General features: G+C 37.6%; 3 protein-coding genes across 3 annotated transcripts; 1 reads left to right on the top strand and 2 right to left on the bottom strand.

The window, feature by feature from the left end:
• Positions 1–1,517: 1,517 nt before the first annotated feature.
• On the bottom strand, positions 1,518–5,513 carry LOC109007729 (chlorophyll a-b binding protein 7, chloroplastic). The gene is made up of 6 exons (XM_018987532.2): positions 5,280–5,513; positions 5,005–5,171; positions 4,306–4,452; positions 3,266–3,398; positions 2,334–2,426; positions 1,518–1,960 (listed from the first exon to the last, which is right to left on the bottom strand). Exons 1-6 carry the CDS (start codon positions 5,418–5,420, stop codon positions 1,658–1,660), a joined length of 984 nt encoding a protein of 327 aa, XP_018843077.1. The 5' UTR covers positions 5,421–5,513; the 3' UTR covers positions 1,518–1,657.
• A 1,556-nt stretch (positions 5,514–7,069) lies between these two features.
• On the top strand, positions 7,070–14,900 carry LOC109007727 (DExH-box ATP-dependent RNA helicase DExH12). Its single transcript, XM_035695698.1, has 4 exons — positions 7,070–7,247; positions 7,413–10,413; positions 10,862–11,251; positions 11,439–14,900. Exons 2-4 carry the CDS (start codon positions 7,459–7,461, stop codon positions 14,622–14,624), a joined length of 6,531 nt encoding a protein of 2,176 aa, XP_035551591.1. The 5' UTR covers positions 7,070–7,247; positions 7,413–7,458; the 3' UTR covers positions 14,625–14,900.
• Positions 14,901–15,038: 138 nt separating this feature from the next.
• Positions 15,039–15,764, bottom strand: LOC109007728 (calvin cycle protein CP12-3, chloroplastic). The gene has a single exon (XM_018987531.2). It carries the CDS (start codon positions 15,642–15,644, stop codon positions 15,237–15,239), a length of 408 nt encoding a protein of 135 aa, XP_018843076.1. The 5' UTR covers positions 15,645–15,764; the 3' UTR covers positions 15,039–15,236.
• Between the last annotated feature and the right edge of the window lie 3,299 nt (positions 15,765–19,063).

Here is a 19,063-nt window from a genome sequence, read left to right on the forward strand (position 1 = left end):
TATGTAACAGAATTTTAAAATTAATTGTTTAAAATGTGTCACATTTATGAGTATAATTAAAAATGACAAAATCTAAATTGATCGAAGAGCTTCTTTTTTTTTTTAATTCTTAGGGGCAATAAATTCCATTGTGATTATAAATTTAGCTGAATAGAAAATAATATATTATAAATGGATTACACAAATATTTATAATTAATTTTAAGGATAATGCTAAGCGTCCCGCTCCCAGCTTTTGCCAGCATTTTTTTTTTATTTTATAATTAAGAAAATATTTTTTAATAATGTTGTGAATTTTTTTTAAATATATATTTAAAAGTGTTAAAAAAATACATGTAAAAAAAAGCAAAAAAAAAATAAAAAAACACATCAAAATAACTAACGGGAATTATTTTACTTAATAAGTAATGAAGTATTTTATTTTATAATTTTTTTTTACTTAGTGATTAAGGAAATATTTTTAAATAATATTTAAAAGTATAAAAAAATCCATGTAAAAAAAGATAACAAAAAAAAGAAAGAACAATTATACTAACGGTAGCTCCCAGCAGGAGCTTGGAGCAGTCGACGTAGCACGATGCTTAATTTTAATTACTGCTCCCTCTCTCTCTCTCTCTCTCTCTGAGTGTAAAGTCTAATCTTCCAGTTAGGTAATAAGGATTAGGTTTTCATCATGTCTGGCACTGTGAGAGAGAGAGTCTCGAATCTGATAATTTTGTAGAGTGAAAAATGATCAATGAATGATGATGCTATGAACCAGAGAGTCCATAAAATTCAAAACATATCTTAATTCCAATATTTGGATTTTCAAAAAGGATTTGAGTCTTCTTTAAGCACATTCTACTGTAGAAGAAATCAAAGCGACTACGCAACAAAGCATGTCTTGTTGTAGGAAAGATATTAAAGATCCTTGGAATAAAGTAGAAGCAACCAACCCAAGCTTGCTTCCCGCAATTGGAGGCCACATGAAAATCAATCAAACAGCCAGACAAATCTCTCCTTCTCTCTCTCTCTCTCACAAGTCAATTTTCTCTGCAACATGTTCATTCCCACGAATCTGATGTTGTTTTCAAAGGATAAATCTGGTTACACTGGCTTTCCTATTCGCCAATGACATTTGTGATATTTGAACATATGCCCAATATTCTAAGGATGCTACAAAGGCCCAAGCTTTCAAAATGTATCTCATGTATCCTTGAAGAGCATACTACTATAGACTACTATAGATAAAATAACATATATAGATGGTTTTGCTCTAATTTTATCTTATCTATAGTATGCTCTTCAAGGGTGTTTTGCATAGGGTGAGAGAGCTTTAGGAGGGGGGAGGAAGAAAAAGTGTACTTCTAACTATCGAAATCGGGTCCTCTCCATTTCACTTAGTGCAAAACATAGGGTGTTTTGATCATTTTATATTATGTTTACAGGTAAAATGATCAAAAGATTCTATGTTTTATACTAAATCAATACCATCCATTTCACTTGAAATTGAGAGGATTCTCGGAAGCATAAGAAGCATAGTCTTTGACCCTCATCTGTATCAAATTCCAGAATATAAAATTGTGTGAACTATTAACAAAGTGACTGTTCTATATACATGACCTTGCATGGGGCAGAGCTTTTCCAATGATAACACAATAACAGTCACGACGATATTTTTACATGGACTTGAGGATGGTAAGCAAGTTATTATGAAAAGGATCTGAGATGTGCTCAAGAAGGTTCTGTACAGGACCTTTACCAGTCAAAGCCGCTTGCATGTAAAAGCCTAACCAAGCAACCATTGCTAAGCGTCCATTTTTTATTTCTTTCACTTTCAGCTCCTCAAAAGTTTCAGGATCTCTGGAGAGATTCAGGGGATCAAAAAGTGCTCCTCCTGGATAGTTGATATCACCTGGCAAGTATATTCCAAGAGGCTCCAATGCCTCAATTCCACAAAATCTTGCATATTCTGGCCCAACCTATTTATGCAAAACATCCAAAAAAGGGGAAAAAAAGGGGTGTTTCATAGCCTACTATGGTGTCAAGAAACTACACCTATAAAAGAAAAAAAAAAATGGTGTTGAGAAACTACACTATTCCTCAGCCTTTGTGATTCCTTACTTGTCAAAGAGACAAAAACGAATGTTTCAGACTTTCAGTTAGGAATGGATAAATTGGCTCCCCATAAATTCCCCCCGCCAATCGCCCAAATAAAGGTAAGAAATGAACCGTAGTAGAACAGATTGAGAAAAGGGATATATGGGCGCAAAGTATAATGCACAAATATGGAGGACAAGATTGTTTCACTTGACGAGTTGGAAAAGAGAGAATAATGATGCAAATAATTGTTACCATCAGGAGTGCTTGGCAAATTGCAATGACAATGACTCCTTGGCTTCCAGCTAAATGAAGTCCGGGAATGCCAAGATAATCAAGAGTATCTCCCTGGTGGAATAAAATAAGCCAAGAAAAAGAAATTAGTATCCAAGATAACCAAATTTTTTGCTCGAGCAAGAATTGAAGCTTAAAAACTTAAATCTCGATTAACAAAAAGTGCTTGACTTCATAAAATACCAACATACTAATTCTCACAAACCTGTAAACTTATGCGGTGTTAACAATATTGGCAGGAAATAGTGTGGCAAATCAGTTTCAATCACATTTTTTGTTTTAAAATCTGGACATTATACTATCATATTCATCTACATATTGCCCAAGTTAGCAGAATGACTGGTGTAAAAGTGTAATTTGTGAAGCTCAATTTCAAACTGAAAAGCGTAATTTATTACGGTGGTCTGATTTAAAAATTTTCTAATAATTTTCAGTGTCTAATTTATATCTCCATCACGTGTGCAGTACACCTAAGCAGTACTCACATTGGCACTGCATAATATGTGGGTCCCACCTGGATATTACCTAACACAATATGCACATTTGCAGCTATGCTGTATCAAGTTAAGTCATGACAGAAACTGGCATGTGCACAACTTCAAAGCCCTAACCAAGGGCCTCCAACAGGCCTTGACACGGGGCCGAGAATGTTCATATTCTCAATCAAACGAAAATGAGATCTTTATTGGCCATAAAAAGAGATATAAACCCATAGGGCTATTCATGATCTCTTTAAGGAAATGAATTATGATATGGTCAAAGAATATCTACTTCAAGTTGAAGTACGCAAACTACAGTATGGTGTAGCACATAACTTCCTGGAAAGAAAATTAACCAATTGAAAATGAGGAAGATATCTCTGCATGATATGCACCATGGCTGAAGATCACTACCTTAAGCTTTGAATAGCCAACTCGCCACCAGACAGGCTCTACAAAGTGAAAGGCTCCTAATATGTCTAATACTTCTGGAACCAGAGCTCCAAGAGCTGCAAGCATAGCCCAGCGTGCGTGCAGTATCTCAAAGCTGCATGTAAAATTAATTAATCATCTGGCAAATAAACCATAAGAGTCACAAACTTTTATGCTACAGAAGCTGTAATAGACATTCTCAATGTAATGGAAGCCTCATGTGACTTGCAGCCATTGTAAACACAGCAGAACACTTTGAAATAAGGCGGCTGCTAGAGCCACCGAGGATTCTCACCGCACCGACAAGGCAAAAAGTTTTTTCTTTTTTGCTTTTTCTTCCACAAATTTTTTTAAAACCCTTAAACATTAATAAATAAATAAATAAAAATACAAACTTATTAAAAAACACTTCCTTAATCATTAAGCAAAAAAAAAAAAAAGACAATCGGCGAGGATTGTCGGGAGCCACTCTCGGTGAGAGTGGCATTTTCCTTGAAATAATTCATCATTCCATCTCCAAAGAGTTTGGTAACCAGCATGAGGCATGCAATGGTGTCGATAAAACATTTTTGGAGATCAGAACATAATATGTTATGACAGATCTAGCATAGCCAGATAGTTGCATACCCAAGGTCCGCATTGTTCTGACTACACATACTCATCAGTCTCTAATCTATTCCAAAATTCAAAGCTTTGTCATTTTGCACATAACGAATAATCAGGAAAGTGGAATAGTTGGATAGTTAACGTTCGCATTAAATGGCAAGCACAGACCTATTCCAATTGCAGAGGCTCACTGCCAAAATCTTATCCAAAGTTTAAAAGTTTACAGCATCCAAATTAAAATTAGAAGGGAAACAGTAGGGAAACTTGATTTTTGAATCCAAACACCAATACTTAAAAGTAAATCCTAGTGAAATATAAAACTACCAAAGTATCCATTGACTTGTGATCTGTGAAAATTATTCAATTGCACAAGTATTATTGAGGAGCAACAGACAAAGGCGAAAGCCATGACGTACTTGAAGTACTTCTGGAAAGCCACAGGATCCTTGCCCAGTCCTGCAACATCAAAGCCATAATCCCCAGGTAGTTCCCCTGTTAGATATGCGGGATAGTCAAATGGAAGTGGACCAAGCCAACGAGGGCGTTCTTCTCCATACCACATGCTATAAACATCAGAGAACATAACATAGAGTGAATATATACTTTATATGAGTTGCAACAATAAACCCTTGCCATGTAGATAAACATTTAAATCTCCCCGTCTTGGGTTATCTGCACGTCTGCCACCTTCTCAGGAAAGGCAACTATGATCCAATCAAGGATCATTCACATGATTGCATTATGCATGTAGCAGATAAATGTTTAAGTTATTTTAACAGAAAAATACCTATAGCAGATAATTTATTTCCATAACATTAAGTGGCACTTTTACGATGACCTCAACTCTTGCCTTGACGAGTATCATTACAATAGATTACAACTTTGGTCATCCCAAATTGTTATGTTTAGCATGGAGGCGGCGTGGGAAAACAAGTTCCCTCTCTCAACTCTTGCCTTGAAATTCATGAAACATAGATTACTATACTAGAAAAACTATAAAAACAAGTGCGTTATCAATTCATTGAGTAAAAAACTCAAAAAACGGCACCCACATTTAAAAAAAAATCCACAGTCCCAAAGCCATTTGGAAGCGGAAATCGCTTACCCTGAATTACCTATCTTTTCTTGCCTTCTCAGCCAAGGCCTTAAATTTCGAGGAATTTTCAACCGCAAACTTCTTCGTCTCCTCCATACGCCTTTGAAGTGACTCTCCAAGTGGACTGTTAGCTATGGCTTTTACAGCGGTGAAAGGAATCGCCGAGAATATGAGAACTCCCGCAAGCTTCATCCAAAATCTCAAAGTATGATTACATTTTTCAAGAAACCCCAAAAAGAAATAGAGAAACGGAACAAAGATAAAACCCCCATTATAGGAATGTCACGGACGGACCTCCTGCCATGAAGCTCTACAGAGCGAAGCCGGCTTGGAAATGAGGTGGGTTCGAGGTTTAGGGACGAAGACCTTCGAGCCCCGAAAGAAATAGGAAGAAGAAGACGGAATTATCGTGCAAGGCTGAAGCAGGGCCGCCATGGTGACAAAGGACTGCGTTTTGCACGGAGGTCTTTCGTCGTTGAACTTGATTTAGCCGTTGGAAAATTATTATTCAGATAGGCTATAGCATCGCCGTAGAAAAACTAGGGGATAATATATTTTCCGGAGTAAGGCTAGCGTGCCGCTTGCAGCTTACCGCTGCAAGTGACCGCTAGTGCAAAGTTAGTGTATTTTTTTATCTAATTTTTTATATTTAAAATTTTTTATTATTTTTAAATATTTTTAAAAAATATAAAAAATATATCAATATATTAAAAATTATTTTCTTAATTATTAAGTAAAAAAATTATTATTATTTTTTTACAGAGCAGGATCCGCGTTTATGTCCTGGTTATCACAATACACGATATCATTAATAAAAATTTTACTTATCATCCTCACATCACACATAATTTTTTAATTTGTTCTCTTATTAAATATGTAAAATATGGATAATGAATAGAAAAATTTAATTAGTTTAAGAAGAATAAAATAAAAAAAAAATATTGTGTGTAATGTGTGAAGATAATAAATAGTAAAACTTTATCATTAAATAGAATAACTCTATTTATTTTAATAATTTCTTCCTAGTTTATATTTAATTATCAAAATAAACATTTATTATTATTTTAATGAATGAACGATAGTTTAAAATATAAATCCTAACTATTTAAAAAGAAATATAAAAAAGTTAGGTGAATATATAAGTTTTTTGTGAATATATTTAATATTTTTCTTAGAATATTTTGAGATGGTTTGGTTCCGCGGTAGAATATTTAAAGACCTTGGCCGATGGCAAACTCAAACATGTCAAACATAAATCGAGACACAAAAAGCCTTTGGAATGATCAATTTCTAGGAATTATAAGATTGCACGAATCTTCATTTAAATTATTTCACGTGCACTTGAAACTCTTTATCAAGGCTTGATAAAGAAAAAGTATTATAAGATAGTCCCGAATGATAGAGATATAATACTTTTAAATTATTATAAGATGTAGTATCATTAAAAATAATGTTTATATAAACAACTTTAATGTTATATGATATGTTGTGATAGATTAAGGGTATCATGCGTACTCTTAGATTACTAGAAAAAAATTATTTATTATTTTACTTTTAACATTTTTTGATGTGATATTAAATAATAAATTTATAAATAAAATATAATAAATAATATCTAATTATTTAATATGATATTATGAAATAATGAGAATATGATAATAAAATACGAATGAATAATGTTACATGCAGTTGTAGAGTGCACAAATATCGTACAGTCATTTTAGAAAATAGTGAGATCTATTATTAAAAAATTATTATTTTTTATATAAATTTCGTATTTATTTATTTTTTAAAAATAATTATATGACACTTGTACACTTACAATTATAACTATTATAATACAATATGAATAGCTTGCAAAGCTTGAAGCTGATTCAAACGACGAACTGTTCTAAAACAAAATTGGCTTTTCTGGAGTTTTATCGAGCTTTCATGATCTTTAGCATACACTGGTTCACTTAAAATAAGAGCGAAAATGGAGCCCATAGGCCTCATGGCCACACTTTCACTTTAAAGCCCATAGAAAGAGACTGGGAAAATCTGGTAGACAGGCATATAGTGAAGCGGCCTAGAAGGGGGATAAGCGCTACTAAATTACTAGTACTTTCTTGTAGAGTCGAAACGTCTGATATCTCAGGTCAAATTCCTGGATATTTCAAGCCGGAGGGGAGGGAAGTCTCGCGGACAAACCCGTGGGCGATTTGAAAAGGGGTATATCTTTCTTGTAGTGCCTTTCATTCGCTACTAAAGGCAATAGTATCAGTAAGTGTTTTCTACTTCCAAGCAAATATATATCTAAATTAGGGTTTTTGGGGTTTATTGCTCATGTTATTGTAGGGTTTTGTTTTTTTTCCAATTCATTTAATGTTTAGGGTTTAAACCCTAGAGGTAAAGGCTAAGAAAATTGTCGTTTTGAATCTGAATCAGGGGTTTTCTGCGATTTGTTTGCATTGAGAGAGGTATATCGGTCGAGATGGCGCATCTGGGCGGAGGTGCGGAAGCACACGCCAGGCACAAGCAGTACGAGTATCGAGCTAACTCCAGTCTGGTCTTGACCACCGACTCTCGCCCACGGGACACCCATGAGCCCACTGGCGAGCCCGAATCGCTATGGGGAAAGATCGACCCCAGAAGTTTCGGCGATAGGGCCTTCCGTGGGAAACCTCCCGAATTGGACGAGAAGCTTCAGAAAGCCAAGAGGAAGAAGAAGGAACGCGACCCACTTGCCGAGCCCGCACCCGGTCGCCAGAGCAAGCGGCGCCGCCTTCAAGAAGAAAGCGTCTTGACTTCTTCCGAGGAAGGTGTGTACCAGCCTAAGACTAAAGAGACGAGGGCTGCGTATGAGGCTATGCTTAGTGTCATTCAGCAACAGTTGGGTGGCCAGCCTCTCAGTATTGTCAGTGGCGCCGCAGATGAGATCTTGGCGGTCCTTAAGAATGATATACTGAAGAATCCGGACAAGAAAAAGGAGATTGAGAAGCTATTGAACCCGATTCCAAACCCTGTTTTTGATCAGTTGGTATCAATAGGGAGGCTTATCACGGATTACCAGGATGGGGGTGATGCCTCTGGGCCTGCTGCTGCAAATGGGGATGATGCTCTCGATGACGATGTGGGTGTTGCAGTTGAGTTTGAAGAGAATGAGGAGGAGGATGAGGAGAGTGATCTTGATATGGTCCAGGAAGATGAGGATGATGATGACGACGTGGTGGAAGCAAATGGTGCTGGAGCTATGCAAATGGGGGGTGGGATTGACGATGACGATGACATGCGAGATGCAAATGAGAGTATGAGCCTTAATGCTCTGAGCATTGGCGCTTATTGGCTTCAGGGGAAGATATCTGAAGCATTTGAGAAACAGATTGATCCACAACAGTGCCAGAAGCTTGCAGAAGACGTGCTTAAGATACTCGCCGAAGGTGATGACAGAGAAGTTGAATCAAAGCTGTTGGTGCTTCTCCAATTCGATAAATTTAGCCTTATTAAGTTTTTGTTGAGGAATCGACTGAAGATTGTTTGGTGTACCCGCTTGGCGAGGGCCGAAGATGACGATCAGAAGAAAAAGATTGAGGAGGAAATGATGGGTTTGGGTCCAGAACTGGCGGCTATTGTGGATCAGTTGCATGCCACGAGGGCTAGTGCAAAAGAAAGGCAAAAGAATTTGGAGAAGAGTATTAGAGAAGAGGCTCGTCGGTTGAAGGATGAGAGCGGTGGAGATGGGGACAGAGGTAGGCGAGGTCCTGTTGATAGAGATGCAGACAGTGGTTGGGGCCAGCGCCAGTTGCTTGATCTTGACAGTATAGCTTTTGAACAAGGTGGTCGTTTGGTGGCGGCAAAAAAGATTGAGCTTCCAGATGGGTCTTATAGGCATTCTAGCAAGGGATATGAAGAAATTCATGTGCCTGCATTGAAGCCCAAACCATTTGATCCAAAAGAGAAACTGGTAAAAATATCTGATATGCCAGACTGGGCACAACCGGCTTTTAAAGGAATGAAAGAGTTGAACAGGGTACAGAGTAAAGTATATGAGACTGCACTTTTTAAAGCTGACAATATCCTCTTATGCGCTCCAACTGGGGCAGGGAAAACTAACGTTGCCGTGCTAACTATACTTCAGCAGATAGCATTAAACAGGAATTCAGATGGTTCATTTAACCACAGCAATTATAAGATTGTATATGTTGCTCCTATGAAAGCTCTAGTTGCTGAAGTTGTTGGAAATTTGTCCAATCGTTTGCAGTACTTCGATGTCAAGGTCAGGGAGTTAAGTGGAGATCAGTCACTGACTCGCCAGCAAATTGAAGAAACTCAAATTATAGTCACAACTCCAGAGAAGTGGGATATCATTACCAGGAAGTCTGGCGATCGGACTTATACGCAGCTTGTGAAGCTTCTCATCATTGATGAGATTCATCTTCTTCATGATAACAGAGGACCTGTGCTTGAAAGTATTGTTGCTAGAACAGTTAGGCAGATTGAAAGTTCAAGAGAGCATATTCGGTTGGTAGGGTTATCTGCTACACTCCCTAATTATGAGGATGTGGCTTTGTTCTTACGAGTTGATCTGCACCAAGGATTATTCCACTTTGACAATAGTTACAGACCCGTCCCTCTTTCTCAACAGTATATTGGAATCACGGTAAAGAAGCCACTCCAGAGGTTCCAGCTGATGAATGACGTCTGTTACGAAAAGGTAATGGCTATAGCAGGAAAGCATCAAGTCCTTATTTTTGTTCACTCAAGAAAAGAAACAGCCAAAACAGCTCGTGCCATAAGAGATGCTGCTCTTGCTAATGATACTCTGGGGAGATTTTTGAAGGAGGACAGTGCAAGCCGGGAGATTCTCCATACTCATACAGATCTGGTCAAGAGCAATGAACTTAAAGATCTTCTACCATATGGTTTTGCTATTCATCATGCCGGGTTGGCAAGGGCTGACCGCCAGCTCGTTGAGGAGCTATTTGCTGATGGACATGTGCAAGTGTTGGTATCCACTGCAACTCTTGCTTGGGGTGTGAATTTACCTGCTCACACAGTCATTATCAAGGGGACCCAAATATACAATCCTGAAAAGGGTGCATGGACCGAACTGTCCCCTCTGGATGTTATGCAGATGCTGGGTCGTGCAGGAAGGCCCCAGTTTGATTCATATGGGGAGGGCATAATCATTACTGGTCATAGTGAACTACAATATTATCTTTCTTTAATGAATCAGCAGCTTCCTATTGAAAGCCAGTTTGTGTCCAAACTGCCTGATCAATTGAATGCAGAAATTGTTCTTGGAACTGTTCAAAATGCTAGAGAAGCCTCCAATTGGATTGGGTACACTTACTTGTATGTTCGTATGGTGCGCAACCCTACACTGTATGGTTTACCAGCCGATGTTCTCACGAGAGATATAACTTTGGAGGAGAGGAGGGCTGATTTGGTAAGCATCCAATTGCATTGTTTTACATGGCTCTTTTGGACATTGCATGTCATTTATCTTGTTTCTGCTGCCGTGTTCCGATGCCCTCGTCTCTTTTATTCTTAGTAAAATAAGAGTGCACAGATCTTGGACTAAATTTCTTCATACCGATATATTTGTTTAATTATCTCCCTGGGATAAGGTCGCCTATATATCATCTTATTCAATCTGTTTTGTCATACGACTTACCAGTGGCCTGTGGCATATGAGACATTCTGACATGTTGACATCTCTTATATCTGATTTTTTTATTAAGATGATTTTCCTTCCTACTTCATTGGCTCTTACGGAAATTTATTTTATTTTACATATTAATGATTGGATGTACTTTGGCTTTTGCAATAGAAATACTGCTCATGATTGTATCTGCCATAGTTATCTCATGGTTTTCTATTTTTTATTGGTGCAGATTCATTCTGCTGCAACCATACTGGACAAAAATAATTTGGTTAAATATGATAGAAAAAGTGGATATTTTCAAGTCACAGACTTGGGTCGCATTGCTAGCTACTATTATATAACTCATGGGACGATATCCACCTATAATGAGCATTTGAAGCCCACTATGGGAGATATTGAGCTTTGTCGGTTGTTTTCACTCAGTGAAGAATTCAAATATGTTACAGTGCGGCAGGATGAAAAAATGGAACTAGCAAAGCTTTTGGATCGTGTTCCTATTCCCATCAAGGAAAGCTTGGAAGAGCCTAGCGCCAAGATCAATGTTTTGCTACAGGCATACATTTCACAGTTGAAGCTTGAAGGTCTTTCATTAACGTCTGACATGGTGTTCATAACTCAGGTTTGATACTCTCTCTCCTTCTCTCTCCCCACCCCATCCTCTTCTGTAGTTCAGTTAGGGTTAGGAATAGTTGCAGCTAGCTCTATCGTTTGCTTCCCTTTGTTCCTTTGGATTTCATTTTCTCTGCTTTAAATTGTTCTTTGGTCCAGTTCTTTGCCTGTTGACTCACTGGTTTCACTGTGTTCAGAGTGCGGGACGTCTTATGCGAGCTCTTTTTGAGATTGTGTTGAAACGTGGATGGGCCCAATTGGCTGAGAAGGCTTTGAACTTGTGCAAAATGATTAACAAGAGGATGTGGAGTGTACAAACACCTCTTCGCCAATTCAATGGGATCCCAAATGATACTTTGATGAAGTTAGAGAAGAAGGATTTGGCCTGGGATAGGTATTATGACCTTTCATCTCAGGAGATAGGGGAGCTTATTCGTGTCCCAAAGATGGGAAGGACACTTCATAAATTTATTCACCAATTCCCCAAACTTAACCTTGCAGCACATGTGCAGCCAATTACCCGCACTGTTTTGAGGGTTGAGCTCACCATAACGCCAGACTTTCAATGGGAGGACAAAGTTCATGGATACGTCGAGCCATTTTGGGTGATTGTGGAGGATAATGATGGTGAATATGTTCTTCATCATGAATATTTTATGTTGAAGAAGCAGTATATCGACGAGGATCACACTTTGAATTTCACAGTGCCAATTTATGAGCCATTGCCTCCTCAGTACTTCATCCGTGTTGTGTCAGATAGATGGCTTGGGTCACAAACTGTTTTACCCGTTTCTTTCAGGCACCTCATTTTACCAGAAAAGTATCCTCCGCCAACAGAGCTATTGGACTTGCAACCACTGCCTGTGACTGCCTTAAGGAATCCATCATATGAAGCTCTTTATAGTTTTAAGCATTTTAATCCTGTTCAGACTCAGGTATTCACTGTCCTGTATAATACAGATGACAATGTTTTAGTTGCTGCCCCAACAGGGAGTGGGAAGACCATATGTGCGGAGTTCGCGATCTTAAGGAATCATCAAAAAGGACCCGAGAGTGTCATGCGTGTTGTGTATATTGCACCCCTTGAAGCACTGGCCAAGGAACGGTATCGTGATTGGGAGAGGAAGTTTGGAAAGGATGGTATTAAAATGCGGGTGGTTGAATTAACAGGGGAAGCAACTACAGATTTGAAACTTCTTGAGAAAGGTCAGATAATTATCAGTACTCCGGAGAAATGGGATGCTTTGTCTCGCCGCTGGAAACAGAGGAAACCTGTTCAACAAGTTAGCCTTTTCATCGTTGATGAACTCCACTTGATTGGGGGTCAAGGTGGTCCTGTCTTGGAGGTGATTGTTTCCAGGATGAGGTATATTGCAAGTCAAGTTGAGAACAAGATTCGAATTGTGGCCCTGTCAACTTCACTTGCAAATGCAAAGGATCTTGGGGAATGGATAGGTGCTACCTCTCATGGCCTTTTCAATTTTCCTCCTGGCGTACGTCCAGTACCATTGGAAGTACACATCCAGGGGGTAGACATAGCTAATTTTGAAGCGAGGATGCAAGCGATGACAAAACCAACATATACTGCAATTGTTCAGCTTGCCAAGAATGAGAAGCCTGCTCTTGTTTTTGTTCCAACAAGGAAGCATGTCCGACTCACTGCTGTGGATCTGATGACCTACTCCGATGGGGATGGAGAGAAGAAGCCATTTTTATTGCAGACCCCTGACAAACTTGATCCTTACATTGACAGAGTTAACGATGAAATGCTTAAAGCCACTTTACGTCATGGAGTGGGTTACTTGCACGAGGGCTTAACTGATAGGGATCGAGACATTGTGTCATATCTGTTTGGCATTGGGGGTATTAAGGTTTGTGTCATGAGCAGCTCAATGTGTTGGGGAGTGTCACTGTCAGCCCATTTGGTGGTCGTGATGGGAACACAATATTATGATGGTCGGGAAAATGCTCACACTGATTACCCAGTTACTGATCTGCTACAAATGATGGGTCATGCTAGTCGACCTTTGTTAGATAACTCTGGGAAGTGTGTCATCCTTTGCCATGCACCTCGTAAAGAATACTACAAGAAGTTCTTGTACGAAGCATTCCCGGTTGAAAGCCATTTACACCACTTTCTACACGATAATCTGAATGCAGAAATTGTCGCAAAAATCATTGAGAACAAGCAAGATGCTGTGGATTATCTTACGTGGACGTTTATGTACAGGAGGCTCACACAAAATCCGAACTATTACAATCTTCAGGGAGTTAGTCACAGGCATCTTTCTGATCACCTGTCAGAGCTTGTAGAGAACACATTGAGCAATTTAGAAGCAAGTAAATGTGTTATCATTGAGGATGATATGGATCTTACTCCTTCGAATCTTGGGATGATAGCATCCTATTATTACATCAGTTACACTACTATAGAGCGTTTCAGTTCTTCTTTGACTTCCAAGACCAAAATGAAGGGTCTTCTGGAGATTTTGTCTTCGGCTACAGAATATGCACTCCTTCCTGTACGACCTGGGGAGGAAGATGTGGTTCGGAGGTTGATTAATCACCAGAGGTTTTCATTTGAAAATCCCAAGTGCACGGACCCGCATGTGAAAGCAAATGCACTTCTTCAGGCCCACTTTGCAAGGCAAACTGTCGGTGGGAACCTAGCATCGGACCAGCGAGAGGTGCTTCTTTCCGCAAGTAGATTGCTTCAGGCAATGGTTGATGTTATTTCAAGCAATGGCTGGCTGAGCCTTGCTCTCCTCGCAATGGAAATCAGCCAAATGGTGACACAGGGCATGTGGGAACGTGATTCCATGCTTCTACAACTCCCACACTTTACAAAGGAGTTGGCCAAGAAATGCCAAGAAAACCCCGGAAAGAGTATAGAGACTGTATTTGATTTAGTGGAGATGGAGGATGACGAGAGGCGTGAGCTATTGCAGATGTCAGATGATCAGTTGCTGCACATTGCACAGTTCTGCAACCGTTTCCCCAATATTGATATGACATACGAGGTGCTGGACAACGATAGTGTGAGGGCTGGGAGGGAGATGACGCTGCTGGTCACTCTTGAGAGAGATATGGAGGGAAGGACAGAGGTAGGACCTGTTGATGCTCCCAGGTATCCCAAGGCCAAAGACGAAGGGTGGTGGCTTGTCGTGGGCGATACCAAAACCAACCAGTTGCTTGCCATCAAGAGGGTTTCCTTGCAAAGAAAATCGAAGGTTAAGCTTGATTTCGCCCCTGCAGAAGCTGGAAAGAAGACATACACACTCTATTTCATGTGTGATTCATATCTGGGATGTGACCAAGAGTATACCTTCACCGTCAATGTCAGAGAAGCAGCAGGTCCTGATGAAGATAGCGGGGAAGAATAAACAAACGTGTCATCTTTTTATTTTTTTGATATGCTTTTTGTTCCGTTCGTAGACATTGTAGTGTTTTTGTTTCTGCCATTTTGAACCTTATGAACGTGTACGATGATGCTGTTATGTGTTAATTCACCAGCAAAAGTGAAGTTGCATCCAATTCCTGTTTGTATTCGGAAACTGCTTGGATCTGATGTCCTGATCGATCTGATTCGCCAATTGATTTTGGGGGGTTTTATTCATTCAGCTGATTTCTCAGTAATGTAGCTTTCCTGGTTTATCTCATGATTTTCTCTCCTAGAGTCTAGAGAGTCCTTGTTAAATTGTATGTGTTCTCATGTTCTTCATCGTCTTTTCGTATGATTGGGTATTTAGTGTTATCGATGCTAATCAAAGATAAGAAGAGAATTAACACTTGCGAGATGGTCAAACAACGGAAATGGTTACTGCAGAGACAACATAATTATACATTAATCCCACAAATAAGTTATTTTACAATCTTATCACGCTTGTCGAATATTGAGCAATGAGCATATACACAAAATCACAGCCTAAATCGGTAGACTCCAGCAAGATCATCGGCCTTGCGTCGACGGTGGAGATCTGCAGTTAACAATCAACTCAGTCCTCGTAGACTCGGCACTCGTCAGTCTCAGGATTGTCCTGGCAAAACGACTCGAGAGGATCTTTTTCCTGCTGCAGCTTGAGCCTGAGATCGGCCTTTGCTTGACTCACCTCTTCGACCTCGTCCCACGCTACCTTGCACTCGTCCGACGTCGCGTCCCCCTCGCACACCTCCTTCGCTTCCGTCACCTTCCTCTCGATCATCTCCGTCAGATGCTTCTCTCTCCGCTGAGTCCCTTTGAATTTCGCCACTGCCATCGCTCTCACCGTCAAGCCCTTGTTCGTCTTTCCATTCGCATGGATCCGTACGGGAAGCGATATCATGGGAAGCGAAGCAGCAGATCTGAAAGAGAACGGTGGTGAACGAGAAGAACCAATAACGCCTGGAGCAGCTCTCGACGCCATTTTTGCGCTCTGACCGCCTCTAAACTTTGTTTGTATTGAGTTATCGCTTTTGGAAAAGGAAATGATATTAAAGGAGTTTCCAACTTTCCATCCGTCTAACCAACCAGGGTTACATTCTAGTTCCTTCCGAGCTATAACCCAGGCAAGAGTTACATTATGTTTTTTCGTGTTTTATTATTATTATTATTATTATTATTAATTTTTTTAAATCATGATTGTATTGTAATAAAAGGAATAATAGGAGACGTTCTCTCTCTCTCTCTGATGAGCTTTTCTCTCTCTACAAAAGACCTAGCCATCCCAACTTCTCTCTTCAGAGAAAGCTTTGGCTCTTCCCTCCTCCCGTTTGGCCAACGTAAAAAATATACATCTATTTTTCTCTGCTTTTTTTTTTCCTTCTACTTTTCCATCTATAACACAAAAATGCGTTGATTTGCTGCTTACCAGTCTCCTACGACCGCCATGTGCCCTATCATCAGATTCCCTAATCACCGATATGTCAGACAACAGAAGAAAACTAATCAAATGAGCAGTGCATGAGCCTCACGCACCTCCATGCCATGGAAAGTCTTTTATCGCCACGAGTGGCACCATCGAGATCAGTGGCTTCGGATCTCTTAGATCCGAAGATTACCTTCTTTCTAAGAGTGGCCCGTGTGCTACATGCACCTCCACCGCCAATGACAGTCCTATGTTGGTGTATCGACTCGTCTTATGGTTGCTACTTCTCTATGTTCTTGCCAGAGCCGACTCTTCCATTAGGCAAGTTAGGCAATTGCCTAAGGCCTTAATGGAAGGAAACCCCCTCCCCACCAAAAAATATATATATATATATATATATAAAGTAGAAATTTTAAAAAATATATATATCCAATAAAAAACTTTAATTAATTCAATTAGAATGAGAATATAAATAAGATCAAATATATATTATATCATTATTAGTTTTTTAAAGTATCACGTATAATAATTATTTTACTTATTCTCATTCTAATAATACACTTCTCTTTTGTCATTATAAATAGCAAAATTTAATTTTTCAGTGTTCATAAAAAGTTTTTGTATAATCCTTTAAAGAGGCAAGGGCCCATTTTTTTTCAAATGTGTAAGTTGCTTATATAACTTTATTGACAATAATGATTATAATTGTGTTTAAGAGTCTAAAGTATTTGTAAAACTATATTTGATAAAATTTTCTCTAAATAAAAAATTTCCTAATAAATATTAAAATTAGTTATTAATTGAAAATGTGGTATAAAATATTAATCAATAATTTTACTTTACAAAATGATAGGAATTATTTTTAAATAAAAATATAATATAAAAATAAAAATAAAAATATTTAATTTTACTTTTTTTAAAAAAAGGTCTCACTCATAATTTTAACCTTAGACCCCGGAACGTATTGAGTCGGCCCTAGTTCCTACTTTCCCTAACAAAGGATCAAGATAAAGTAGTCATGAAAGTCTCCTTCAACTGAACCAAACCAATAAAATGCAACGCACAATAATCCACTGTGACTTTTAGTCGTAATTTTATAGTTTGTTTATCAAACTATGCAAAAACTGCTTCAAACGATTTCCCCTTAGTGGAAAATGGGTGGAAGCCAAACTTTTGGCTCTAGATCCCTTTTTTTTTTTATTTCTCTAGTGTTGCATTTACTTGTTTTGGGATGGTTGTTGGGGACTCTCACTCCATTGAATCTAATATCTTGTAACTACTTAGTTTATTTATGAAATGATTTCTTAGAAAAAAAAAAGAATAATAGAAAATATCAACAAAACCCTATTTCAATAGATTATAAACTCATTTTGAATAGATTAAAAAAAGACAATTGAAACCAATAAATTATATCATATTGTTAAAAAAAAAAGTTTGTATAATAGTTCAAACAAAAATGATAGATAGGAAAGAATAATGCTAGTTAGATCCATCATTATGTCCCCTCAAAGTTACTACTAATGTATTTGATTGTTTTTAAATGGTTAAAAATGTTACCACTACTGTATTTGTGTAAGTTTTCATTTTGTTCCCTCAAAGTTACTACTAATGTATTTAATTTTTTTAAAATGGTTAAAAATGTTACCGTTAGTGTATTTGTGTATTTTTCTTTAACATTTAAAAAAAACAGAAAAACCAATTTGAACAAATGGTAACTTTGAACGAACAAAATGATAGAACTGAATATCAACACTTGCTATAAAATCTCGTGTGAATAAACAGACTCAAAATCATTATTCACATTAGCATGATAGAGTCCAAATAGTGCACTATTCGAATGTGGTTAAGGTGCGATTTAGATAGTAAGTTGAGATGATAAAATTTTAGATAAAAGTTAAAAATTGAATAAAATATTGTTATAATATTATTTTTTAATATTATTATTATTTTAGAAATTAAAAAAATTGAATTGTTTATTATATTTTGTATACAAATTTTAAAAAATTATAATGATGAGATGAGATGAAGTCAAAAAAACTATTCATGTTGTGTGTGTACTGTTTAAGGCCCTAACACCCACAGATGTGTGAAACTCTCAAACTCATGCTTGACAAGCGACATGTGAGCCTCACAAAATTGTCTTTTGCTACAATATATGAGTAATGCTAGATATATTTATGAAGTGTATAAGTATTATGTAATTCTTTTGAGAAAGAGTATAATTCATTATTAAAATTTTAATTTTTTTATATGGATCCTATATTTATTTATTTAAAAAAATGATTATATTGCATTTACACACTCTACAACTGTAAACATAATTTCTCTAAAAAAATGAGTCAAGCTATCTCGAACTCATACATAATGTTTTTAAAACACTAGTTCGAATAGATAATAAAAAAGAGATACATAAAATGCGTTCTAAATGTTTTTCTATTAAATTTTACGTTTGAAACATATATTCTTAAACTTTTTTATATTTCAATTAATTATCGTCTTTGAAATTCTAATTAGTCTTAAATAAACAAAAAATGGAAATTATTGAGCCATACATTTCAAGATGAGATTTTAATACATTCCTTTGGTTAATAGTTTATCCTAAATAGCCTACTGATTTGTGGTCACATCGATTGGTCCACCGTTCATATACTTTTGGTCATTGTCATCAATGCAATAATCGTTTCTACCTTTTTTTCATGAGTTTTTATTGGTTGATGATGATGGAGGCGTAGCAATTGTAATGGGAAAGCACCACAGGGAAATCCCTCCCACCATAGGAACATCGTTTTCCAACATTATCCGGAAATCCATCCAAATCAACTACCACTTTGGATTGTCAGGATAAGATTGTACTTTTCTTTTTAATTTTTTAATTTTACTCTTTTCCTTGTTTCTTTTGCTTCGATTGTTCCGTTCCTTTCATGTTTTTATATTTTCTTGAAGAGAAATGATACTTGCAGTCGTGAGCGTGCAGTCGT

The sequence above is a fragment of the Juglans regia genome, chromosome 11 (assembly GCF_001411555.2).
Source record: "Juglans regia cultivar Chandler chromosome 11, Walnut 2.0, whole genome shotgun sequence".
In the NCBI taxonomy this organism is placed as follows: Eukaryota; Viridiplantae; Streptophyta; class Magnoliopsida; order Fagales; family Juglandaceae; genus Juglans; species Juglans regia.

Excerpts from the sequence above, each read along its gene's own strand:
- LOC109007729 (XM_018987532.2), bottom strand. The coding sequence starts at position 5,420 with ATGGCGGCCCTGCTTCAGCCTTGCACGATAATTCCGTCTTCTTCTTCC. Across the intron at positions 5,172-5,279 it reads GTAGAGCTTCATGGCAGGAG|CTTGCGGGAGTTCTCATATT; the intron begins GTCCGTCCGTGA and ends TTTTGGATGAAG. Across the intron at positions 4,453-5,004 it reads GAGAAGGCAAGAAAAGATAG|CATGTGGTATGGAGAAGAAC; the intron begins GTAATTCAGGGT and ends TGATGTTTATAG.
- LOC109007727 (XM_035695698.1), top strand. The coding sequence starts at position 7,459 with ATGGCGCATCTGGGCGGAGGTGCGGAAGCACACGCCAGGCACAAGCAG. Across the intron at positions 10,414-10,861 it reads AGGAGAGGAGGGCTGATTTG|ATTCATTCTGCTGCAACCAT; the intron begins GTAAGCATCCAA and ends TTATTGGTGCAG. Across the intron at positions 11,252-11,438 it reads ACATGGTGTTCATAACTCAG|AGTGCGGGACGTCTTATGCG; the intron begins GTTTGATACTCT and ends CACTGTGTTCAG.
- LOC109007728 (XM_018987531.2), bottom strand. The coding sequence starts at position 15,644 with ATGGCGTCGAGAGCTGCTCCAGGCGTTATTGGTTCTTCTCGTTCACCA.